Raw genomic sequence first — 26694 nt, 5'->3', positions numbered from 1 at the left:
TTACGGCGATTTGCCTAAAGTCATTTCGCCTAAAGGCGTTTTGCCTAACGGCGATTTGCCTAACGGCGTTTTGCCTAACGGCGTTTTGCCTAACGGCGATTTGCCTAACAACGTTTTGCCATCCTAACCTAACCTAGCCTAACCTAAACTAACCTAACCTAAGCTAACCTAACCTAAAGGCGTTTTGCCTATCAGCGGTTTGCCTAACGGCGATTTGCCTAACGGCGATTTGCCTAACGGCGTTTTGCCTAACGGCGATTTGTCTAACAGCGTTTTGCCTAACGGCGTTTTGCCTAACTGCTATTTGGCCAACGGCGTTTTGCCTAACGGCGTTTTGCCTAAACGGCGTTTTGCCTAAAATTAGGCAAAACGCCTTTAGGCAAAACGACACATGCCCTAGCGACACAGTAGCGAGTGTTTGCGACACTGTAACAATATTTATATCGTTTTTACCTTTTCAGCAAAAAATTAAGAAGACAATTTTATTGTTAAAATTTTTATTAATGAAAAATATTGTAAAATAATTGTTTCATATATAATTTTCCTTTATATAAGATGTATGTAAACGAGATTATTAAAAAAAAACATGTTTTAGGATAGTTTTGTATACAGCCAGTAAAAGCTGTATTTAAGAATGTTTCCCGTAGTGCAATGTGTTGTGATACGATGCAACTAGCAACATGTTAGAGCTTATGAATGAATAAATGAATGAATGAATGAATGAATGAATGAATGAGTGGACAAATGAAGGGATAAAAAATGGCCTTAGGGTGTCTTACACTTTGAGGTTTCTAGAGACGTTGAGAGATGACGTGTCGAGATTGGAGCATTGATGGAATGAATAGTGGGTAGAAACAAGAGTACCCCGAGAAAACCCACCGACAAAGCAGTGTCCACCACGTGTCGCCTTGGTCGCTGTGTTGACAGGCGATTGTGTTGTCCACTGTTCCACCGTGGTCCCACAACTACCACGTAACGTGAGTCGAGCAAGAAATGGGATGTCGCACGCGAAATCCAAGAAATCTTTTACGTTTAACAAGAAACCACTTGAATGGTTAAGGTTACAAAATGCATGCGATTTAATAGCTTGTACACTACTTCAGGTGAAAATCAAATAAAAATGTGATCCATGTTCATGAAGTCGTGCAGTGGCATACTTTTTTCTCCAGGAGTAGTTCGTGGGTGTTCGGTACTTGTCGATTGCTATTTCCTCATCCTTTGAAAAAAACATTTCACCCACACCACTGTACTCTCTTTCAGTGTTTCAGTTGTTTTTAATCCTGTTACAAGTGAATATTGGGTTTTTCGCTTCCTCGTCGCAGCACTGTAAAATATTGTTGTTTTGTTCATTCTACAAGATGAATCCATGTAAAGTTGTGTTATTGTTGCATGCTAGCATCCCGCTCCAGCTCGTTCTGTCGACTAAATGTGCCTACACAATGTTTTTGCAACGGCATGATTCTGCACGAACACGGCCTCCCTTCTTGGTAGTGCCCCGCGCCACGCCTTTCCACCCTCTATGACGTACGGTGCAGACAATATGGTTGCTTTTGAAATTTGTGCGTGCATTGTTTACTAATAAAGTGTGTTGCTAACAAGTTGCAACAAGGGATTCTGTATAAAATATATGGGGTCAATCTTCGAAAAACCTCCTAAAATACACACAAATCAATTTAAACACAAACATTTATATTTTATTATGGAAGTTTATATGGTAGTAAAACTGTTTAAAAATTTTACGTATTTCCTGAAGGTTGATATTGTTGGATTGAATGTGCTAGTAAAGCAATAATATATGTATATTGTTTATCCCTTAAATCCTTAAATCTTCGTATTTTCAAATCCCCTATTTATATGACACCTCGAATACAAGGACAATATGTTTAGTACATAATAAATATATTTAACACTATCTAATTATATAAATTAGTTAATAAAATAGTAGGTACTTTTAAGCAAAGTAAGAAATACATACATTCATTAGTTTTTGAAGCATATGCAACATATTATTTAATTTTAAATAATCTCTAAAAAAACACTCATTTCTAATCTCGTACATACCATTGTAAGGGTAAGTAATATGTACAATAATAAGTAGAAACTAGTGATATTAAAACACATACTATGTTAAAAGTTAAAGAGTACGTAACGAGTTATTGTTTCTATGAAGTACTATAACACAACTGCTAACACCAGCCGGCCGCCAAACAGTCAAAACAAGAGTCACATAAAGATATTTGTAACTTCAACGGGTCACACAAATTGAAAGAAACATCCAGTTTGCAATACGCCTGCAGGATGTTGACACGCGCGGCAGATTCGCGAGTTGTTGGCGCACAAGGGCAGGCAGTGGGACTACTCTCATGGGCCTAGATGTAAGCCGACCAGAGAGGTGGCAGCAGCCATGGAAGGGAGCAGCTGCTTGGATCGCGCGCCTCTGACTGCCACCTGCAGCGACCCCCAGCTGCGGTCAGGCTGGGCCCAGATGTATCCCGTGCCTGTCATCGTACAGAAGGCGTTGTAGTAGCGTCCAGGACTCCGGCAGTACGACCACATGGGGCACTTGCAGCGGAACAACAGCTGGAACTCCTCCTTGCAAACCTCGTTCCACCAGCATGTCCTCTGCCAGGCACACAACACGTCAACAAATAAACAGCATGGCAACAAGGGGCAGTTGCAGCGGAACAACAGCTGGAACTCCCCCTTGCAAACCTCGTTCCACCAGCATGTCCTCTGTCAGGCACACAACACGTCAACAAATAAACGGCATGGCAACAAGGGGCAGTTGCAGCGGAACAACAGCTGGAACTCCCCCTTGCAAACCTCGTTCCACCAGCATGTCCTCTGTCAGGCACACAACACGTCAACAAATAAACGACATGGCAACAAGGGGCACTTGCAGCGGAACAACAGCTGGAACTCCTCCTTGCAAACCTCGTTCCACCAGCATGTCCTCTTCCGGCACACAACACGTCAACAAATAAACGGCATGGCAACAAGGGGCAGTTGCAGCAGAACAACAGCTAGAACTCCTCCTTGCAAACCTCGTTACACCAGCATGTATACTGCTGACCACATAACATCACATCAAAAACGAAAACAAATTACCACCATGGAGCACTAATAGTTAACAGTGGAATTCCTCCTTGCAAACCTAGTTTCAGCAGCATGTCTCCTGCCGAAACACAACAAAACACATCAACAACTTAAAAGTTTGATTACAATGAAAAAAGTTGGAACTCTTTCATGGTAACCTTTGTGGGGTTATTATCATCAAATTTTAAATAAGGCAAGTAGAAATATCAACACATTATTTCAACAACATAACACCACACCATATTATATTTTATACACACTACAAAATTCCCGACCGTCCTCGCCACATAGAAGTACACACAGGGCCTGGACAAATATGAATTTTATCGTTTACATGTAGGCCTACACGAATGTTAACACAATAATTTATTATTCAGCAGTCACCAATGGTTTCATAAAAAACAGAATTTTTTTTTTGCACTCCAGTAGACAAACATAACATTACTGATAAAGATTACTTGCTCTGAACGGAATTAACAAAAAAAAATCTTTGTTAATATATTATGTCTTGCTTTTACACAAAAGTCCTTGACTCTAATCAGAAATTAAACTCATATTGATAATAATTAACAATAACTGATCCTGATGTCCTAAGTTTCTTCTACAACAGGGGCTATCAGACATGTAGGCATAAATTCTACACCCCGTTTGATCGAGTCTTTTACTGGTGCTGAAAACCCTCACACCAGAAGATTACTCTCCTTATGTTTTCTGCCTTATAACACTCGCTGCTCCGCGCTTGTTTAGCTCGCCTAGCGAGTTGGCCGTTCTTCTGCATTCACCCTCAATACTGGACAACTCGCAACCCAACTCATACTTGCACATCCTGGTCGCTCCCTTGGGCGGCGTTCCTCTCTATCTGGTGACTCACCCTGAATGACAAGACTCACTGCGAGTGTGAGTCGCCCGTGTAGTTGTCGTCCGCCATTACTGTTATTTCTCCGGCTGGTGCCTGCTCGCTGACCGAGTAAGCGGTGCTCGGTCTCGCCAACCAGGCTGGCTCAAAAGGGATCAGGGGAGAGCGGGTGTGTGATCACACTCGCAGATCCACTAGCCGCACACCTCATACACTTGCTCGACCAATAGGCCGGGTATTCCGACCAAAGCCCCATTCAGTGGATTTATAGTGGCATCCCCCAGCATGCTGTTCTTCGTCGAATCGTCATTGTTTCTCTCCCCCTATCATTAAGGCATATATATTCTGGTGCTCCGTAACGCTTGAAAAGTTTAGCCCCATCAGGAAAGAAGTCTCACTTCAATTTAAAAAAAAAGTTAGTTTATAACGTTTTAAAGTTATGATTTTTAAACATTAATAGTAATCATGTTTACGACATATATTCCAGGGAGGCTTCACTATGCCCAAGTTTTATTTGGCACACCAAAATTTTCTGGTGAATCCTCCAAAAAGTTCACGAATGCGATCATATACAGACGGGTGTATGCTGTCACATGCACGAGTCCGCCAACTTGACGACTTCCGACTCGTGGATATAGATGAAAACAAGAATATTATTTCCCAGCATTCAACAGTAGTGGTAGTGCGGCAACACTGGGAAGCTACGACAAGTGAGCGAGAGTCTTTATGTCGCCCACCCATGTTTTTGGAATTTGAGAATACCGATAATCGCGGAAGGCAGGTTGTTATGAGTGGCAGACACGATAAGACGAGGCTAGCGCACTCAGAATCGCAACCCATGTACCTAACGCTGCGGTTGGCCAAACCTAGTTATTAAAGTTTTCAAACCAATACTAGCTGCTTAAATTTTCAGCCTCACCAATTCCTATAGTGAAAAATTGAGCAGATTTCAGGAATAATAAAGTGGAAGAACCTTTGAACTTGCCAACCTTCTAAACAAGGACTCTAATAAACAGTTATTTCAAAACTACTTGCATGTGTGTATATTACAACCAAACGAAACAAATATGGATGCTGAAGACTAACCTCTGTTAGATATGATTGCACCGATTGGTCACTGAAGGGCCTCTTGACTACAGCACGGCTTTCAACATCGTTACGGTGTATAGTTACAACTACTGCCACCAGAAGCGCCACCTGTACAATGAAAACAGTGGCATAAGATATACAATTTATTTATATGTAGCCTACAAATCTTGTGGCAATTTTTCACTTAATTTATTTTATTCAATTAGACAATTGCAGACACAGAAGAAGAGTGCGAGGGAGGTGCGGGCTATATCCGTTACCCCAAGTTATGAAAAACATGGCAAAATATCAGTGAAGACATAATGCTATTGGAGAAGCCACGTTGCCTATAGGTACTACCGTACACCTTCATGTCGCGTTGTGTTAGTGTTAATAGTTTTTGTGAATACAAATGTATAAATTTTATTTTATTTTATTTTTTTTTTACAAAATAATACCCCGAAAGATGTCCCGTATCCACCACTACATAGAGATACTAATCATTTAACTGGGTACAATTTTTTTTTGCTGACATTAGTGTCATCTGTCGTGCTTCCGGCTGAAGGTACCTTGCAGGACTGAGGTATGTTTACATTGGTTTTATTTGGATGAAGGTAGCGCTCATCGGAAGGGGCAGCCTGCCTGTGTGATGGCTTGGTGCTCTTCTTACTTGATCACCACCGGCTTCTCAGCTCTGTGTCGTCCATTTGGTAGACCGTCGCCTCCCTAACTCAGATCCGGTGAGGCCGGATTATGCTCATGTAGTAAAGGGGCGAAGTTCTGTAAGTGTTAACAACTGTAATTTGCACTGAGGGAGTATTCGCCGGTTTTACTAAAGCAAGAGAAATGCCTAAATAATACTATCGTCCACTGAGTAACAAAAACGACTGAATGACTGGCCATTCCCTGCCATGGCCTTATTTTACATAAGTCCATTCAATCCAGGTGACAATAAAACCCCACTAGCACACAAATTGTGCACGAGTGCGAAGATATATTACAATAGCTCTACGTCTATCAAACAAAAATATATTGAATAAAAAATTTCAACAGTCCTTTTTGGAATAAATTTCATTACACAACTGCAATGCAGATGATACAACCACAGGGACTAACAAATTTTTTCATGACAAAATACTTTACATAACAGTTTTACGTAAAATCCTCCTTAATTATAAATTAACAAACAACCACAGAAAAAAGAAAATATTTGAAGTCATGTTCAAACTTAATTTGTGGAGATCAACTGCGTGAGCACAAATTATACTATTTTTAATACCCGACCATCATGCTATCAGTTTTTGTTTTAATTTGCTGTCCTGTAATGAACTAAACACTAACCACTAGAAATGTAGGGCCTAAATGCAGAACTGTCTGCCTCGCGCAGTGCCGGTGCAAGGTAGGCGAAAAACCTTTATTGCCCCCCCCCCCCCCCCTCGGATACCCCCAAAAAAATTGACCATGCTTCAAAATACATCACGTAAGCCTAATATTCTGTCAACAATCAAATGTATGCAGGCTTGTGTTTTTTTTCTTTTTTACTTATTACAAATCATAAACAGGTCACCGTGGACTTTAAATAATTACTTATATCAATATAAACATTCCAAACTGTTACAAAAATCAATTTTCATCTAGTTCCAATAATCGTTAAACATATTATATGAGCTGTTATGTGTCGTGCTGCGCCGCCCCCAGTTACTTGGCGCCCTAGGCGGTTGCCTATTTCGCGCTCCGGCCAGGCGTGAGGGGTTGACACACGCCCTGTCTCCCTCGCTCAATGACGCGAGGGTGTGGGTGACCTTCCAGGGAGCTGGCAACACTGGAGCCTGCATTCGCCCCCGCTGTCATACTCCCCTCCTCCCTTAATCATACTCACACTTCCTTGTGCTCCAAGCGCGCGTCTTCGTTTCGATTACAAAAAAAAAAAAAAAAAAAACTTGCCATGTCGTAATTTTATAATCAGCCCAACCGACGTTTATAATGAATTCAACTCGATCAAGAGTTTTGTGTTGCTCTTTAAGTGATTAAATGAACAACATAAAATCTATAACACTTTCAATATTGTACAATATTATATCGCCACCTTGAAGTAAAATATTAAAACTTTTAAAGCCATATCACCAAGGTGATCAAAATCTACAACATGGTTTTTATTTGGCACTGTTATCATAAAATTTGTGAAAATCGCGCCAAATTTCTTTTTTGCATTTAAATGCCTATCCGCCTATCCCGCGGTCTGGCTGAATTTTGTTGAAGCTCGGCCTTAATTTTGTCCCAGCAAAACAAACTGCAATAAACTTACAAATCTAGATTTTCAGTTTAAAGATTTGACTTTTTCACATTAAATAAAAATTGGTTTCCAAACACGGTCACTTTACTTAGGTACTTTATAAAAATTCCCGCCGATACTTGGAACATTTTCAACATTTTAAATTATTTACAAAAACAAATTAATTATCTATAAGAACAAAATAAAAATTAAATTAAGGATACTAACCACCTGATGTTTTGGCAATATTAACTCAACTCATTTATTTATCATTAATGCATATGTAAATTTCCGCCATTAAGCATTCACAATAAAATCATTTTGGTAACATTTAGTTCTCATACATACGCTATTACTTTACTTAAGGCCCTAATTACATATCCATAGTTTAAAAATATAACTTTGCTAAAAGTTTAGATTTTTGGCTCTCTACAAAAATAACTAGAATGAATAATTATTTTGAGGCATTGCTAGTTTTACCCCCTCCCCCCCCCCCTCTTTTTTTTCTCTCTCTCACTCCTCTCTCTATATATAATTTCTACTAATTTATTTTATTTTGTTACTGAAAATCAATATATAGAATAATGATATTACAAAAAAAAAGTCCAGAACATATGAAGATAACTTTACAGAAAGACCAGAGCTACTAGTGTTTGTGTGTGTTCATGTGGTCAAATGCCCCGGGAGGAGCAATAAAGGCGACACTTGTGTGCTCAGCATGTGACTCGTGATCTCTATGCGCCTGTTGCAGCGGCGGTCGGCAAATGCTAGGGAAGAGACTTGATGGAGGGGGTGGAAAGGGGGTAATTCATATCAATAAAGCAAGATGTTCATGTTGGATTTGATTTGTGAAAAATATACAATTTGCACACATGATCATGTTCAATAACTTAAATGTTTTAGTAAAAAAAAATGCGTCTTGAGATAACAGTGCCTGGAAATAATATTATTTTTCACGTAAATTACGATCAAGGATAATTTTGTCAAAACTGTAGGTCAGAATCTCTTCAGCACTGTCATGCGCAATACGCCCAACATAGTATAGTTTCAAAAGGGCATAATCTAAAATTTCAATTCATAAACAAAATTATAAATATATACATTTTTTAACGTGCTGAAGCGGGATCAAACCATGCGTGTGACTCGGAGAACATAAACAATCATAACGCATTTCAAATAATTAGAATGAAGATATCGGTAAGCAATCACAAGCGGTTGTCGGGCTCGCACGATCGATCCAGCCCCGCTACTCACCGGAGCCTTCATTCCGGGCAACAATCAAATCCCAACTACGCAGTCAGTTGTCCACCTTTCCTCAGCGCTACACTGCTGCTGCCACCTGCCCTCGTCACTAGCAACACTGCTCTCCCTTAGTGCAGTCACTGTCCACCCTTCCTGCAGCGCCACGATGCACTGCCACTCATGTAGTTTCACGACCCTCCCGAGCAGTTCCTCGCTCGTGCAGTTTCCGTAGCAAAAATTTTTAAATGTAAGAGCGCGGGTAGGAAACGGAAGAAACAATTTCAGGGTATTTCGATACACAAAGAGCACATGATAATTTTTCATGATCTGGAAATAATACAATGCTTTGAAAAAATGTTAGGATATTCTTATTCAGTTCGTGAAAGTAAAGCACACGAGACAGCAGATAAGTTAACTTCAGTATAAAATGTAAATTTAACTCTAAAAATTATAATAGCTAAATTTATGACATATGCTGGAGAAAAATTTTTGCTCTGTGTGTACGGTGTGTGTAAGTCAGTGGCGAATAAAATAATTTTTTTCAGGGGAATAAAAGTGTGTGTGTGTTTGTGTGTGGGAGAGGGGGGGGGGACTATTAGAAGGAAAAAAAATAGAACTTTTTAAATTTGGGCATGTGTTGTGTATTCAAAAAATCTACATTCCTATTGTCTAGCACACAAACACACATGGGCCTTAGAGGTAGCGATATGCAACGTGACTTTTACCACAGTACCGTAACATGCTGTCATCACTGATTTTTTGTATATTTTTTCCCCCCATAACCCCTAAATGCATCTGCCAGTGTAGGCACTGCTGCCGTATGGGCTGTCTCGTGGTTGAAGTATTATGCTCACAGAGCTCTCAAAGGGGAGATTCCTGGCCACGTGGCTGGATACAGCAGTGATTGAGTGAAAGTGGAAGAAATAACTCCAAAACTCATGAATGTAAGTTATAATGCGTCCTGCATCCTGTACATCTCCCACCCAATGGTTTGTCACTGTGTCATGGACGACTGCCTCCGTCATCAGCCGCCAGGAATGGGAACAAATATGTACCCATGAAGGTTAGAAGAGTCGCAATGAACGCGTGCAGCGACCATCGGACTCCGAGCTCTTCCGGCTGCCTGCACGTCAGACCTTCCTGACGACCCGGTAAGGAACAAGGCACTATGTTCCTGTCACGCCCCGAGACGTACGTTTTCTCTGCGGCCCTGTCCGTGGTGCCCAGGACATTATCTTCGAATCAGGGGTACGTCACATTAATACACACTCCAAAATAAAAATAAATTAATTTCAGAATGTGGGAGGGGGGGGGGGGGGGGGGGGGAGGTGTTTCCATTGCCCCTACCGCAACAATGGAGCCACGCTTGTTCTACTTTCTTGAAAAATTCAGTTAAAATATTTCCAGTGTCACTAACAACCATTCACATAAAATTTGATTATTCTTGACGTAATTAACCTAACCTATCTTGTAACCAATTATACAGTATTTTTTTTTATGAAATTTACACTATTACTTTTAATGTAGTTGACTTACCAACTGTTAAAAACTATTTTACAGAATTTAAAATGAAGCAACCGTTCTAACTATACATTACTGCTTGGACAGGTGCTTAGGAGGGGCAGCAGCATTGTAAAGCAATTTAAAGGAAAAGATTTTGGGGCATTGTATGCCCCATGATGGAGTATGCTGCAGCGGTATGGGATCCATGCATGGCAGTGCTTGAGATGGATCTAGGGTGTAGGGAGCAACTAGGTGGGAGAAGGGAAAGTGGAGGAGAATTGATAGAAATTAAAAAAGAGAGTATTTTAACAGCCCAACATAGTTGATAAATAGTAGTGGGAAAGAATGCCCGATGTTTGCTTTCAGATTCTTCCCTTTTGTTGATGGGAATAACAGTTTTTTTTAAATTTATGATTTCAGGTGGAGAGGTAGAAATATAACTACCCCTGCCCCCCTCAAATAGGCCCCTGCAGACAGTAGCGGATCCAGAGGGGGGGCTAAGGGGCTCAAGCCCCCCCCCAAAAGCATCTGGGTCCACTATTGTTTTAGTGTTTGCCTTGATAAAGCCTAGCCTCAGCTGGGTCAAGCCCCTCCCAAACCAAAATCCTGGATCCCCCACTGCCTGCAGATAAAGAAAATGGGGTGGAACATCACAAGTACAGAAGGCAGATGAAAAGGCTAGTGAAAGTGCATCAAGTATTGAGCGGAGTGAGGTGGTGGGGAATCTGGGGCAACAAGTAAAAAGTGAGAACTCTTGTAAAGTTTTTAAGGAGAAAAGGAGAATGTGAATTTGGAAAAATGGAATAATTATATATGACATATAAACAGATAAGGAAATGGTAACATGGAATGAAAAATCACAGTAGTTAGATGGTAAGAATCATGGGAAAGGTGTGGTACAGATTGTAAACAAGGTAGGAACAGGTGAGAGGAAAAGTATTTGTGGGTGAAGAGACAGTGTTGTAAATCATGTTTTGCAAACACACGATAATGAGAGTTTAATGTGGAAAGCCCTAAGTTGCAGAGTAATGGTAGTGTTGGCAAATTTCCTGTCAGGAGTGGCAAAAATGGTAATGTTGATAGTTGCAAGCATTTGAGATTGGTGCAGTATGGGCTGGCAGAGCTGCAGCATTATCTTGAAGACCCTATTGAGAGGTTTTTTGTGACATAATGTTGAATTAGTACCGTACTTACCCGCAGAAGGGTCATCCCTGCGTATGGGTTGCACCTATAATTTTGGGCAAATAAATCAAACATTATCACTGTAAGGGTCGCCTTCGAATAAGGACCGCACCATATATCTGTCTTCACTGGAGTTTCATGGATACAAGTGAAGTCTTTGTGTTCCGGGTCTCAGCTTATTGGCACTTAAGAAATACAGCACTGGTGTTGATCGTCAGTTCGCCTGTTTACTACTGCAGAGTGTGAGGTAGCCAACTTATGCCCACCCTCCCACATTTACATTTTCCAGTTTTAAAAATACCTACAGACAGACAAAGAAGAAGACTACTATTTTTTATACTCTTGTTTCCCTTTTGTCTATTAGTTTTATTTTTTTACCTATCCCTTTGCCACAGAGAACAGGTGGCAAGCTACCCTTTGTCAGTTCTTACTATAAAAACTAGCATTCATGGTTACCTGCATACTTGTGCAAGGCTTGAGGAATATAAAAGGTGTACTTATAAAAACCAACGATGGCTGCAGTTTTGTCACAGAATGTGCAGCTGCAAGCGTGGGAAATCTCGTGCAAAAATAATGATGTTTGGGCACAGTTGCACTATAAACACCTGTCAAGATAGTCATGTTAATTGTTTGGGTACTAGTTTACGGACTTTCAAACTATGAGAGGGAGGTAGAACCGTCAACAATTCCACATGGCCTCACGCACACTTGCTCTCTCTCTGGCCGGTTTATTTTAAGATTTTTCCCCCTCCCCCTCCTCACCTATGCAGTGCAGCAGACACATCACTTACCAATGCCAACTGGGCAGGAGGCAGTTTTCTTGTGTGTTTGGAGCCCTTCTCCTTGGCTGTTCCCCCTTCATGTTGAAGCAGCAGTTGATGTTGAAGTTGTTTAAGAGATGTTCTTTGTAGACCAGAGAGGTCCAGTTTGAAGTTTATGAGGACAGTGTTGAAATGAGTTGTATTATGCATTGATGAAATGGAGATGATGATAGTGGATTTTGGCACATTTGAAAAAAAAAGTTGATAATCTAAAGGTATGAAACTTTAATTCAGCATTTATTTCAAGAATTTTAGAAATTAAATTAGGAGATGAAAATCAAATTGACAATCTACTTCAAATAATGTGTTAAATTTGTGTAAAAACTATTTACTCAATTTGTTTTTCTAAACCAAAACTGTGAAAAATATGATTTTCTCAAGAAAAGGTCACACCGAATTTAATTTAAAAAATTGCAGTTTAATACTGTGTTGCGAGTTGGGAGTGTAGAAGGATCATAAGGGTGGGTGCAACCAAGTACACACGATTTCTTCAGTTACGCAGCAAGTTCAGCACCACGGTGATACACTCTCTTGTGGTGGATCAGAGTTTTGTCCAAAACTGCACACGAGCTTGCTTTTGCCAGTAACAAGAACGCCCTTACACTCTCAAAGCGACGACACAGCAGAGAGTGAACTACTGGGGGGCCTCGCTGCGAGGCTTGATCTGGTTGAAGAGCCGGTCCTTGATCATCTGCGCCATGAGACCGTGGATGAGCTCGATGGTGGTTTTGCAGCTGTCCTTGGTCGCCTTCAGCAGCTTGTCCTCGGTGCGCTTCTCGTGGGGGTCGCTGGCGCCCAGCAGGAAGCCCACGCGCCCCAGGGACGCCAGGGACGCCTCCGACTGCTCCAGCTTGTCGGACAGGTCGAAGATCTGGCACGTGGCGTAGTCGGCGTTGGTGAGCAGGCTGGACGAGCTGAGCGTGTTCACCCAGTACTTGTTCCACAGCGAGTCCAGCAGGCGGCGGTCCAGCGACGACTTGAAGTACGACACCTCCAGCGAGTAGTACTGCTTGCAGTGCACCCCAAAGTCCTCTATCTTGTTGAGCGGGATAGTTTGATACTCTGAGGGCTCCTCATTGGCAGGCTTGTACCCCTGCAACATGACACGCACTTTCCTCACTCCCGTGAGCCAGCACGCTAGCATCGCCAACATTCGAGAAACATATCTACTTTACAATTAATTATGCCTAGAGTACAAACTAAAAAGAAAAAGTGTAAACTCATGTGACTTTAATGTCAACAAACATCAATGTATGACTAAATGTTTGTATATCCATAAACCTATATACAACACATACTTATAAACATTATGCTGAGTTTATCAGGACAAGAGACTTAGCCGAAAGACTATTACTTTCAAACTCAATAATCCAGATGACCGCTACTTGCTGAGGCAGATTCGACAACAGTTTGCAAGTGCAGAGGGAAGAAAAACCAAAATGGTTGGTGATGCATATATCCATATGATGTTAAGAGGAAATGCTGTTGGAAATATTTAAGTATTATTATAAAACCCAAATTGTCACCTCTCCACTTTACCACAAATTATCATGATTAATATCATACCAATAATTAAATAATAAAAATAATTAAAAATAAACACTGACTATAAATTTCAAAATTATAAATTTTATAACATAAAGAACATAAATGGTAGTCCTGATTTATCAGCTTACATGTCGTTCATTGTTTCATTCATATCTGCATACCACCTCAAACTAAACTTCACTCTTTCCAAATCAGATTTAACATCTCCTCCTCTAACATCACACAGCTGCAATCTTGCTCGCTCTCTCCACAAGCATATCTACCTATTCCCTTAACACCCCCACACTCCACTAGCAAATACACTCTACACCAATATTAAATCCTTTCCAAGCATATATAAGCCCCTATTCCATTTACAGTACAACCCTACCCTATAAAACACACTCTAAATTGATATAACAACTTCTTTCCAGACATTAAATAACCCATATAGCTTAATCAAACCACATTTTAGTAAAAACCTCTACTGTGAAATAACTCTCTCCTTACAGTCATATATAACACCTCTATTTACTAGCTAAACACTTTTCCTCTAGATTCCTACCACACTACAATTAAGCACATGACACAGATAACAACAGAATCAGTATCTTGACATAACATTCTAACTTGAGGCAGGTGTGATGCAGAGCTACCAACTGAGGCACACCTTAGGGTAGGTGCGGAATGCTCCAATGCAGACTTTGCCGGCAGATATAGTGCGTACTGGGTCAATGACGATTGCTACGAATGGCTCCTGGAAGTTCTGGTTGAGCATCTGGGTGGAGACGTCGATGCCAGAGAGCCAGCACCCGTATCCCGGGTGGCTGTGGTACCAGCCAATGGCGTTCTCCTGCCGCCCCACCTGTCAAACAACCCTGTGCCTTAACCTTAGGGTAGGTTCCACCCCCCCTGTAACTTAATTTACATGAACTTTATCCTCCGGCTAAACACAGTGCAGCTTCCCACGAGCCGACCCCAGCCCTGGCGCTGTGGATGGCTGAGAGAACTCTGCTTTATGCTTTAACATTGAGCCTGACAGTGTGTGCATGTATTTCATCATAAATATATCGGTGAACTTAATACAAGTATGCTGGCAGTTCATAAACCTAGATTATGCTTCTCTTCAGCTCATACAACACTGCAGATGAACAGTTCCCAAAAGGTGTTCTGCGGAAACTTGGGGTTCCATGGCAGGGACACATAGGTTCCACGAGTCAGGACGAATATCATATAAAGTAGGTACAATTAATGCCAAATAACTTTCTTTGAAGCAGTTGGGGTTCTGCCAAAAGAAAAGTTGATCAGAGGGTTCCCTGGCTGAAAATAATTGGGAACCACTGCCATTGATCACAATGCATAGAAGTTGAGGCTAAGGCCTCATGATAGAGAACTGTATAATTTCTCTAATACAGTAATCAGTAATACAATTTACTGGAGAAGCTTATATGTACATAAAGATTGTTGGAGCTTAACGCCGCTACCCACTTTAAAATCTGGGGTGAAATACATGATTGTCATTATTGATTAAATTTTAAGAACCGGAACCCAACAGAGAACCGGGAAAAACGTAGAACCAACACATCACTACCACCAATACTGCTATGCAGCCTCAATGTAGGCAGTCATGTACTCGTAGTCCTGGGACTGAAGACAGATATGCGTCTCTGTGCCTTCTACAGGCAGTGCACATCACTGGTTAGTGACTTACCTGCTTAGCAGCCTCGATGTAGGCAGTCATGTACTCGTAGGCCTGGGACTGGGCATTGACGCGTGTCTCTGTGCCTTCCACAGGCAATGCGAATGAGTCCATCACGATCATGGTGTTTGCGTCCACCTTGCCCAGAAGCAGCCCCATCACCTCGAGTGTGCCCCCCGAGCGAGCATGCATCACCATCTTGAGCAGGGCCAATGCCGATATGCGGATCTCCTTGAAGAAGTGTGGGCTGCAACGTTACCATCAATCCCACACTTTCACAGCGACAGTGCATTTATTAAACAACAGGAAGCTATTACAAAATGTAACCTAACTAATTTTCAAGTTTTCTCCTAACAAAACATTTATTGTGCGAGTTTTACACTCTGTGATAAGGGTAACCTTCTCTAGCATATGATCTACATAGTCAAATGATTCTACATCAAGGAATACTTAAGGGGGAGAGATGGGTATGACCTACATTTTATTAACATTGATTTTTGTAAATAATCTTGTAGAAGCTTCATAGGACATGTAAAAATTTATATTTTCTTTTTTAAGCAATTCCATCACTTTTTTTTTTAATAATATTTTATTTTCGTAAGACTGGGATTATTTTACAGAAAAATTTTGGTTCTTTTTTTTTAAATACAACCTAAAAAGTATGAATGATATCTGAACTATGCTGCACTGTAGGATTTTTTATAGTAAAAAAAATTTGATTAATTAAGTTTTTTTTATTTTTATGGATGCTAGAATGGCAAATTTCTCATTTTCAAGACCAAATTATTTAGGTAAGTATTTTCACGCTATTTACAGTTTAGATATAATTTTACTAATAAAAAGCACCCTTCACGATTTCTAGATTATAAAACTACAGTGCTTCTTCGTGGGCAGAGGCTACACAATGTGCCACAGCCCTAAAAATTTGACGATTGCTGAAGCAGGAGGAGGCAGTACCAGCAGGCACATCCAGTTGTCCCACCAGTACTTCAATACCACTGTATCAAGATGGCCTGTCAGTACGTTACTGTTAGTGTATCACGCAGGTATTCACCTGCCTAGTATTTTTATATGGGCATTTGAATAATTAATGAAGAATCAGTCATTAATGTCTTAATATCTTAATAATTATAAATGTAATGAATTCATTAATTTTTTTTAGGAAGTTCTGGAGGCTTTCATTTTAAATTTAATTTACTATTTTCCAGACACATTGGTCATTTATAAACATACTTAACCAATGCAACAAGCAGTAATGCAAACTAGCCAAAAATGAAAATAATTTGTTTCTTTAACTGTCACTAATGCTTTATATTATGTTATATTTAAACAGATTTTAACTGAATAAAGTTTTTTTTTTTGATAATTTAGCAAGTATAGAAACTTAATTTTGAGCACTTTATTTTATTTGAATTTACTTATTTTTGGTATAAGTATAATGTATTTCAGGAGCACTACACGACCACACACTTACTCCTTGTCCCACGGCCGGGCGGCCAAGATGTCTTGTTGTTGCTGTCTGTCGTAGCGATACACCTCATCCAGGCTGCTGATAGTCTCCACGTTATTGGCCATCTCCCAGGTGCGCTGGGCAATGGTCGCCTGCGACTCGCTACTGCTGGAAGCCGCCATGTCTGGCGTTCTGCACACACACACTCTTCCTACCAAGATGCTGCAACAATGTTTTCTCATTCCCTTCTCCCTCTGAACCCCCTCTCTTCTATGAAGCTTGTTTACCCCCTCCCCCTTAACCGCCTGAAACTTTCCACTCACCTGCAGCATTCCCCAGCTTAGATATGACCATCACAGCTTCACTGATAATTAAATAGTTTGTCTAATGCGATGCCAGCTTAACTGATTCATCATATTAATCAGCAGTATTCAAAAGTAATTCTGGAACACTGTAACTTTCCACTAAAAATAATAATTTATTCATGCATATTTTACTTCCTGACATGTTTTCCAATCATTGTCTTAGGAGCTTTTTGGGATAATAATAGTTTACTGTAAATTTAACATTTTAAGTTTTTTTTATGTACACATTAAATAAACCGTTCAAACAACTTCACAGTATTGTTAACATAGTTAACCTAACCAATTATTTAAACTATTTTTCACACTTTAAATTTGTAGCTTAGCTAACCACACCTGCTCACAATTAATGGCTTGTTAGGTTGGGTACAATATAAAAAAAACACAAAATAGTGTGAATGGTTGATTAGATTAGCTAATATGTGTGAATGGTTGGTTAGGCTGGCTAAATTTAAAATACTGTAAAATGGTGTTAATGTTCAGTAAAGATAGGTCAGTTACCTACTCTAACTAAGTATCCCCTCTAATTTCTATACTTAAAAATGTTGTCAACCTAACCTAAACAATCATTTAATCCTACAATTTAACAGTGGGCCTATTTATAATGTAGAAAATTTAACTTAAAATGTAAATTACTGGTCATTATTTTTGAAGTATATAGCAGCACACTCTTACAGAATGGTTGGAAAACATGCCAAGTAAGAAATTTTTTTTAAAATTACTTTGATACTGAGCGACTCCACCAGATCCCACAGCTGCCAGCCATCCATGTATTGCAGGGAAACATCCTATTGTTTTTTTTTCTGGCGAGCCCCAATATCTCACGCCAGCGTGAGCCCCTTCAAAGTCATGTGGGCCTCCGGCATGCATGTTAGTAGGTAACTAAGTTTGGTTTGAGCATGGATGGATTTCAGTCGCGGTTTTCATTGTTAAAAGGTCTCATGCATCTTGGCTGTTTGCAAGGTGGGTCACACCCCGAAGTTTGACAGGTCAGATTGAAGGGTACAGGAAAATCAACACAGACAGAAAGAGTGTTGGGAAAATCTAGAGTTGTGAATGGAAAAACTTCATTACATTATTACAGCAGGCAGTGGCGGATCTAGGATTTTGGTTTGGGAGGGGCTTGACCAAGCTGAGGCTAGGCTTTATCAAGGCAAACACTAAAACAATAGTGGACCCAGATGCTTTTGGAGGGGGCTTGAGCCCCTTAGCCAGAGGTGCTCACCCCCCCAAACACTATGACCCCCCCCCCCCCCCCAAATTTTTTTATGCCATTTTATCAATGATTTACTCAATTATTTTATAATATTATACTTTTTTAGTATTATATTTTATCACATATTGCATTAATTAAAACTGATTTTCTAATAATAATTTTGGTCATATCAGGTAATATTTCCATCCTGAACCGACAGATGCCAAACTGCTTTTGTTGAGGAAAGTGCGGGGTTGCCAATTTGATTTACAAGATCCCTTTCAATTATCAAAGAACCAGAAATGTATTTTCACATTAGAAGCTATAATTATGTAAATAATATATACATTTTTCTCGTCTTTTAACCACCCCCCCCCCCCCCCTGAAATTTTAATGACGCAGTCTGCATCATTAGCCCCCCTTGTGGGCACCCCTGCCTTAGCCCCCCCTTTGGATCTGCTACTGACAGCAAGCAGGGTTTGGAAACAGTATGGTGTGTTTGTGCCCAAGCGAAATGGCAGTTCTGAGAGGGTTATACACAGTGATAACATCAGTCCATGCAGATACATCAAACTTCACCCATCACAGATCTGATTATCCGTCTCTTTATTACCATACCCACACTAGCTGCCAGGCTAACTGCTATGTAGACACTCCTAATGCCTACTTCTGCTGCTTAATTAACTTCCCCTTTTCAACAACTGAACAAACAGTACCCAGATACATACTTCCAGCATCCCAGCTTGAGGTGCTGTTCCCAATACCATCTAGCTCAGCCCCCTCTTCTTCCTTTTAGCCTCCCAACCTCCCCCATTCCCTCTTGAAAAACATTTTGAGTGATAATAAAGAAACATTTTTACTGCATAAAAATTTTTATTATTTTTTTGAAACACTGTTGTTATCATCAATTATTAGTTTCTGTAAAGGCGGGAAAGCCAGTAAATAAACAAGATGGCTGAACGGCCTAGTGAAGTACTACTGATCTGTGTTATTTCCTTTCCTAGCATAAGATAACAGTACATGGTGGCAGCGGTAGTTCTTCGGACCTAAAGACGAGTAAGGAACACGTCGTTGTAGCAACCAGAATCGTGGAGAACACTTAAAGAATGGAAAGAGAAGGGGGAGACCAGCAGGCTGGGCGAACGCCTAACCTCCATCCACCAGTTGAAACCAGAATTAATAAGGGACAGAATAGTCGTGGGTATGGCGGATACCAAAACAAGTGAGCAGTTACAGCTGAGGCCAGATTTAACACTGGAGCAAGCGATTCTAGCAGCAAAGCAAGCGGAACTGCAGAGTAGCCATTCTGCGGTGTTATACAAGGAACAGCAGAATCGTCGTGGGGAGGTTCACCGAGTTCAAGTGGACAATAGACATCGCCAAGAGGACAATAGACATCAACAGCCCATTTCCTTTAAGCATCAGTCAACAGCCAGGGGTGAGATCCGGCCCTCAGGTCAGTGCCAGTTTTGCGGTTTGACAGACCACGAGCGTTCTAAGTGTCCAGCAAGAAATGTCAAGACCTTTAAGTGTGATAAAGGCGGTCACTGGGCGGTGGTATGTAAAGCAAGCCAGCCAGGTGGCAGTTCTCAAGTGCGTCTGGTGTCAGAAACAGGCACAGTACCGGAAATGGAGAAAGAATGTTTCTTGGGTAGTTTAGTACTTGGGTCTGGGGGCACCAACAAGTGGACTGCCTCGGTTAGCATCACTAATTTTAAGTCCACAGTAGAATTCCTAATTGACACGGGGGCAGACATAACCTGTGTTCCTCCAGAAACAGTTCCAGAAGAGTTCAGAAAACGGTTGAAACAGTGCACGAAAACTCTTTCAGGACCGGATGGCAGTATGTTGTCAGTTCTGGGGTGGTTGGTTCTGGAACTACAATGTAGCAGTAAAAAATGTATGTCAGAGGTTTATGTAATAGAGGGGTTAAGAACACCTATCTTAGGAAGAAGGTCTTTGATAAGTCTTGAAATTGTTCAGTTCACGGGTGAGCAATGCATGTTATCACAAATATCGGCACCCGATAAAGCAGTATACACTGAAGTACAGGTGTCTAGGGAGTTTCCAGGAGTGATCAAGGGACTAGGGAAAATGAAGGGGGAAGTGAAGTTAGCAGTAAAAAAGAATGCTCAACCTTTTGTACAGTCACTACCAAGGGTGGTGGCTTTGCCCCTATTTGATAAACTCAAAAAGGAGCTGGACAGACTGATTAAATTAGACATCATAGAACAAGTAACTGAGCCAACGGATTGGGTGGCTCCTATTGTGGTTGTTCCCAAGGGTGACTCAGTGCGCATTTGTGGTGATTATTCAGAATTAAATAAATATGTCAGTCGTCCTCATTTTCCAATAACAGGGGTAGAAATCAAGCTAGCACAACTCAAAGGGGCAAGGTTTTTCTCAAAAATTGATTGCAACTCCGGGTTCTACCAAATGGCACTAGACAAAGAAAGTCAGCCTTTAACAACTTTCATCACGCCATTCGGAAGGTATATGTTCAAGAGGCTCCCATTCGGGCTTACAAGTGCACCGGAAAACTTTTCTCTAAAAATTGCTCAGGTGTTAGAGGGTATAGCTGGGGTGGTCTTTCACATGGATGACATATTGGTATTCGGGGCAACTATAAGGGAACACGATAACATTTTGAGACAGGTTTTGGGGAGGCTGGAGACAGAAGGAATCACGCTAAATACCAGCAAGAGTTGTTTCGGGGTCACTAAGGTAAAGTATTTAGGATTTTCGTTGTCGGCGGAGGGTATTCAAATAGACTCTGAAAGAGTCGAGGGTATAAGTAACTTCCCTCAACCTACTACAAAGAATGAACTTCAGCAGTTTTTAGGGCTAGTAAATTTTTCAGCGCAGTTTCTTTCAAACAAATCGCAGGTGTTAGAGCCATTGTTCGTACTTCTAAAAAAAGATGTGGATTTTGTGTGGGAAGAAGCCCAGAAAACGTCATTTAGCAAAATCAAGCAAATGCTTTCCAATGCACCCACCTTGGCCTTTTTTAATCCCAACATGCAGATCATCTTGAGTGCAGATGCCAGCTCTTTTGGGCTGGGGTGCTGTGTTCTTCAGCAATCGGGAGATTTACGCCAGGTTATAGCATATGGTTCGCGTACACTCACAGCAACAGAAAAACGGTACTCGCAGATAGAAAAGGAGGCTCTAGCTTTGACTTGGGGGGCGGAAAAGTTCAGGCAGTACCTGACAGGCATACCCATTATTTTGGAAACTGACCACAAGCCGTTATTACAAATCTTGCATACGAAACCCTTAGATGAGTTGTCACTTAGATTGCAGCGTTTTCGGATCCGCTTAATGCGGTATGACTACACAGTCCAGTATGTGCCAGGAAAAAATTTAGTGGTAGCTGACTCCTTATCCCGTAATCCGGGGAATTCATCCCAGAGGGAACAAGAGCAAGAACTGACACATGAGGTAGAGGCTTTTGTAAGGTACATGATAGAGGCGTGTCCGGTAAAGGATGAATTTTTGCAGGTTATCAGACAAGAACAGGGACGGGACCCCACCTGTAGAAAACTACGGCAATATGCTGAGACAGGATGGCCGGAGAAGAGGGAAGTATCGGAAGAAATGAGGTCATATTATCAGTTCAGGCACGAGATTACGGTAGAAGAGGAGTTGTTAGTGAAAGGTACCCGTCTGGTTATACCACTCCCTCTTCAGCAGAAATGTTTACAGTTCATACATGCAGGACATCAGGGGATAACAAAATGTCGGGAAAGGGCCAAAATGTCGGTGTGGTGGATAGGATTGTCCACGCAGCTAGAGGAACTGTTAAGAAGTTGCCCTAGATGCATAGAGAAAAGGGTGAACCCAAGGGAACCATTATTGCAGGAGCATTTTCCGTCCAGGGCATGGGAGAAAGTGGGGATTGACTTCTTTAAGCAGCAGCGATGGTACATGTTAGTTACTGACTACTACTCGCGTTACTTTGAAATCATACCTATGTCTTCATTGGGGGATGAATTGGTCATCAAGAGTCTCGCGGAAGTCTTTGCAAGGTTTGGTATCCCGAACGTCGTTAGAGCGGACAGTGGATCACAGTTTCTCTCAGAGAAATTCAGAAAATTCAGCTCCTCATACAACTTTAGTATCATCACATCATCTCCACACTATCACCAGTCTAATGGGGAAGTGGAGTCGGCGGTGAAAGTGGCCAAGCAATTAATAAAGAAGAATGAGGATCTTACTTTGGCACTGTTGGCATACCGTACAACGCCATTAGCTAATGGATTCAGCCCAGGCAAATTACTCATGGGACGGCGCTTGCGATCTACCCTTCCGATGATGCCATCTAAGCTATCTAGGCAGATCAACCATGAGCAGGTGGTACAGAAGGAAAAACAGAGACAAATCCAACAGGCGGACAGTTATGACCACAGGCACAAGGCTAGAAAATTACCGGACCTAGTAGTAGGAGAGAGGGTTTGGGTTTCTGATCGCAGAGAGTATGGGGAAATTGAAGCAGTGGGGCAGGAACCCAGATCTTACATAGTGAAATTAGGCCAGCGAAAGTATAGGCGAAACAGAAGGTTTTTAGTGCCAGCACCATTCCCAGGGAAAATTACACAGGCAGAGAAGGGACGAGAAGGGGGGTCGAACATAGAGTTCAAGGAAAATCAGGGGCCGAACATAGAGTTCAAGGAAAATCATAGGGAAGTAGTACAAGAGCAAGAGGGACGAGAAGGGGGGTCAAACATAGAGTTCAAGGAAAATCATAGGGACGTAGTACAAGAGCAAGATAAATCCAGCAGGAGGGACGAAAGGGAAGGAGAAGAGGAGTTTAGAGGATTTGGGGAGGAGGACTTGCAGGGGCTACAGGGTGAGAAATATGGGCCACCCAGAAATTCACAGAATCATGCAAGGGGGTTAATAGAGGATAATTCTGGAGGGATAGAGTTAAGGGAGATGGATGCAAGGACATCAAAAAGACAGAGGAAGCCACCCAGTTGGTTGAGTAATTTTCATTGGAAAGGAGAGAACAGTCTGGACAGCTAAGTAATGTATCAGGTTAAAGCTAAGTAATGTATCAGGTTAATATGTATCAGGTTAATTGTAAAGAGTATTGTGTCATATAAGGGACTGCTTGAGAGGAAGGATGTAAAGGCGGGAAAGCCAGTAAATAAAAGCTAAGTAATGTATCAGGTTAATATGTATCAGGTTAATTGTAAAGAGTATTGTGTCATATAAGGGACTGCTTGAGAGGAAGGATGTAAAGGCGGGAAAGCCAGTAAATAAACAAGATGGCTGAACGGCCTAGTGAAGTACTACTGATCTGTGTTATTTCCTTTCCTAGCATAAGATAACAGTACAGTTTCACAAGCATTATTTTGTCTTGTGTATGGGTAAGGCCCAGTTTATAAAGTACGCAAGACGCAAACATGCATTGCAAGCATTGGCCAACTTTCAACTTCTTTTTTTTTTTTGTTTCTGCCTTTTATACTTGAATTGAAGTAGAAGTTTTCCAAACACAGGGTGTCTACCAGATCTAGTAAATGAAATTCCCTGATTTTTCCAGGTTTTCCAGGTCTAAAACTGAATTTTTCCAGGTTTTCTGTAACACAATTACGACATTCCACAAAACTGAAAAAACTGCATAACAGTACATTTACAGGTTTCAAAATATTTCAACTCACTTAAATTATTAAAAAAAAATACCTTCTTCCAGACGTGGCCAAAGTGACTCAATTGATGGCAAATAAAACATGCTGCTACAAATATTTCACACACTTACTTTTGCAAAAACATAAGTAAAATGAAGCTCCCATCAATTTCGCAGTGACTCAACTTTTGCGTCTATTGCACTTGCTTCAGAACGAGCCAAATCCAACACTCGAGCCTTCTTCAACTGCAATGCCTTGATCTCCTCTTCAACTCTTCTTTTTCTGCCTTCTTGTCTGTAGCTTCCTTTTCTTTTTGTTTTGTTTGCAGGGCTTCCTTACGCCTACAACTAGCATTTATTACATACTGTAACATGGACTTGTTGATATCAACATGCTCTACACCTCCAGAACGTTGAACAAAGTCGTACATCTGTCTTAGTGCGTTCAGTATTTCTTCCTGCAAGTTTTCAGTCAGCAGATTAGAATTCACTGAAAATCCTCTTTCCAATGATGCATTTCCATTGGAAAGTACCAACATCATACTCACAAACTTTAGAAGGCCTGTTTTGGCAGCTACTGTATGGGCCTTAAGGATGAGCATCCACAATTGATCAAAGCGCCAGTCTTCTCGAGAAAAAGACAAGAATCTTCAGAATCTTGCGAGGAACATACCAACTGATATGATCACTCAATGTTATCAGCTTCTAGTCCTTATAGCCACTTGTTTTGAAGACAACATTCTAAACTGTAATTCACACGCTGTTTCCTCACACCCGAATTTAAAGCCACAGACGGACATAAGCAGGAAATTCCCTTGGTAAGTTTGTACTTCAGGGGACTTTTGTCTTGAGTTTTTTTACCATAACCTTTAGACAAGTCCTAACATCATTTTTCAGTAACAGGACAGACTTTAATGGTTCTTTCTCTTTCTTGATGGCATGGCATACTGCATAACCCAACTTGATATTGTTAGCAGTCAATAGATTTTCCTGGTTATCTACATCCAATTGAGATACATTTCGTTTCTCCCTAAAGCTCTTCAGTACCTCTGGTTTCAAAAACTTTCCTGCCAAAGCTAATAAAATGTCTACCAGTGAATCATAGAGAAAAGGTGCCATGGGTGCTTCACTTTGGAACATTGTGAGAAACAATTCCAGCTCTGATGCCAGAGTAGAAGAATGTCAATTTTACTTCTAGAAGATTATCTTCAAGAGCACTTTTCACTATACTGAAAGACACAGATGAAATAGAAACTTCACTAACAAATTTCTTTTCTTTAGGTGGGATAAAGTTTTCATGGCATGCTCAGCAACTGCAGTATTCCATCTGACTGCACAAAATTTCTTGGAAAGTTATTCTAATGTAATCTGCCCTCCTTGCAGGTACATGCATAAACAAATAGTAACTGTGCCTGAAAAAACTAACAACATCCAATTGTATAGCAGAAATTCCAGTTTTGAAAGCACCACGGACCATATGAAGTCCACAGCTACCAATTTCTAGCAACGATGGCGAATCTTCACCAAAAGTGTCTGTGATATGTATTTTCAAAGCTAACAAAAATGCCCAGTTTACGTTGAGGGCATCCATAGATACTTAAAATTAAATGCACCTGTCGGTATAATCCGAACGTGGGAAGCACATGCTGCAGTACGTACATCAGCAGGATAACAGACCAGCTTGAACCAGTTTGTATCACGTGATTTAACGCCACTTCCGAATTTGATGGTAAATAAAAGAAAATGGACGTGGGAACTGTTCGTTATTTTCCATCCAAAAATAAAATAATAGGACGCGATACACTTGATGCTACGTCAATGCAAGCAGATCAATAAACAAAAAACGTTTTGACAACTACAACCTACCAAACAAAAATTCCCTGATTTTTAACAAAATTCCCTGATTTTTCCCTGATTATTCCCTGATTACAATATTCCCTGATTTTTCCAGGTTTTCCAGGTTTTCCAGGGTCAGTAGACACCCTGCAAACAGCACTTTTGAATCAAACTATAGGCAGTTTCATATGTTTTTATAATAAACATAAATTATAAACAGAATCCCAGGAAATATATTTGTTTATACTGTTTTTTTTTTCAATTTCAAGTTGTAAGTTGAGTGACATCTTGCCACTTTTGAACTTAATAAATGACAGTGTTTTTCTTGTGTTGGATGAGTATTGCGTTCTTACGACGTTGCACACTATTGCGTGGTTTATAAACCTGGCCTAAGCAAAGATCTATTTTGTCCGTCCAACTTTTTTTTACCAAACCATCCTTTGTCATTCATCTATCCTGCTTGCTTTAATGCATGCCACACTGCCACCTGCATGACCGAGCCCAGGGTTTTTTCTGTGTCTATGCAGATTTTACCTGTGCCAACCTGGCTAGATTAAGGCTTGAGCTAAGATAGGAGAGTTGGTCATGCAACAGTAAATTTCTGCTGTGGCTGGCCAATCTCTCTTTAAAAAAAAAACTAAAAAAAAAAAAAAACCTCAATTGCATGTGACCTTTTCTGCACAACTGATACTAGCATGATTAGACAGGCCCTGGGCATTCTAGGGCGGCTGCTCAGGGTTCGCCCCATGCTGAAGTACGCAGCAGCAGTGTAGGACCCACATACAGCAGTGCTCGAGAGGAAGCTGGAGGGGGTATGGCGGAGGGTGGGTAGGAGGGTGAAGGGAAGGCGGAGGAGTACTGATAGTGATGAAAAGGAATGTTTAACAGCCCAACAGAGATGATGAAAGAAATGGGGTGGGAGAACCTAAAGGACAGATGGCAGAAGGAAAGGCTAG

General features: G+C 40.9%; 3 protein-coding genes across 5 annotated transcripts in view; all 3 read right to left on the bottom strand.

Annotated features, from left to right (window-relative positions):
* Positions 1 to 8626, bottom strand: part of LOC134532643 (peptidyl-alpha-hydroxyglycine alpha-amidating lyase 2-like) — a 49404-nt gene extending 40778 nt beyond the window's left edge. The window contains exon 1 of the mRNA XM_063369287.1: positions 8547 to 8626. Coding sequence (XP_063225357.1) covers positions 8547 to 8558 — 12 coding nt within the window. The 5' untranslated portion in view covers positions 8559 to 8626. The remainder of the gene's footprint in view (positions 1 to 8546) is intronic.
* LOC134532648 (uncharacterized) lies at positions 1981 to 12281 on the bottom strand. Its single transcript, XM_063369298.1, has 3 exons — positions 12011 to 12281; positions 5039 to 5149; positions 1981 to 2622 (listed from the first exon to the last, which is right to left on the bottom strand). The coding sequence occupies exons 1-3, from the start codon at positions 12188 to 12190 to the stop codon at positions 2362 to 2364; spliced, it is 552 nt and encodes a 183-aa protein (XP_063225368.1). The 5' UTR covers positions 12191 to 12281; the 3' UTR covers positions 1981 to 2361.
* The window catches only part of LOC134532644 (COP9 signalosome complex subunit 5), a 15951-nt gene continuing 1507 nt past the window's right edge, over positions 12251 to 26694 (bottom strand). For all 3 annotated transcript variants that reach the window (XM_063369288.1, XM_063369290.1, XM_063369289.1), the window contains exons 2-5: positions 16741 to 16908; positions 15279 to 15513; positions 14238 to 14432; positions 12251 to 13133 (exon numbers count right to left, since the gene is read on the bottom strand). In XM_063369288.1, coding sequence (XP_063225358.1) covers positions 12675 to 13133; positions 14238 to 14432; positions 15279 to 15513; positions 16741 to 16898 — 1047 coding nt within the window. In that variant the 5' untranslated portion in view covers positions 16899 to 16908 and the 3' untranslated portion in view covers positions 12251 to 12674. The remainder of the gene's footprint in view (positions 13134 to 14237; positions 14433 to 15278; positions 15514 to 16740; positions 16909 to 26694) is intronic.

Source organism: Bacillus rossius, chromosome 6, assembly GCF_032445375.1.
Source record: "Bacillus rossius redtenbacheri isolate Brsri chromosome 6, Brsri_v3, whole genome shotgun sequence".
In the NCBI taxonomy this organism is placed as follows: Eukaryota; Metazoa; Arthropoda; class Insecta; order Phasmatodea; family Bacillidae; genus Bacillus; species Bacillus rossius.
The sequence above is the reverse complement of the archived record's forward strand: the minus strand, read 5'-3'. Positions and strand labels throughout refer to the sequence as shown.

Coding starts and splice junctions, on each gene's coding strand:
- LOC134532648 (XM_063369298.1), bottom strand. CDS start 12,190: ATGCATAATACAACTCATTTCAACACTGTCCTCATAAACTTCAAACTG. Junction 5,150..12,010: donor CTCCTGCCCAGTTGGCATTG/GTAAGTGATGTG, acceptor TTCATTGTACAG/GTGGCGCTTCTGGTGGCAGT. Junction 2,623..5,038: donor TGCAATCATATCTAACAGAG/GTTAGTCTTCAG, acceptor TGTGCCTGGCAG/AGGACATGCTGGTGGAACGA.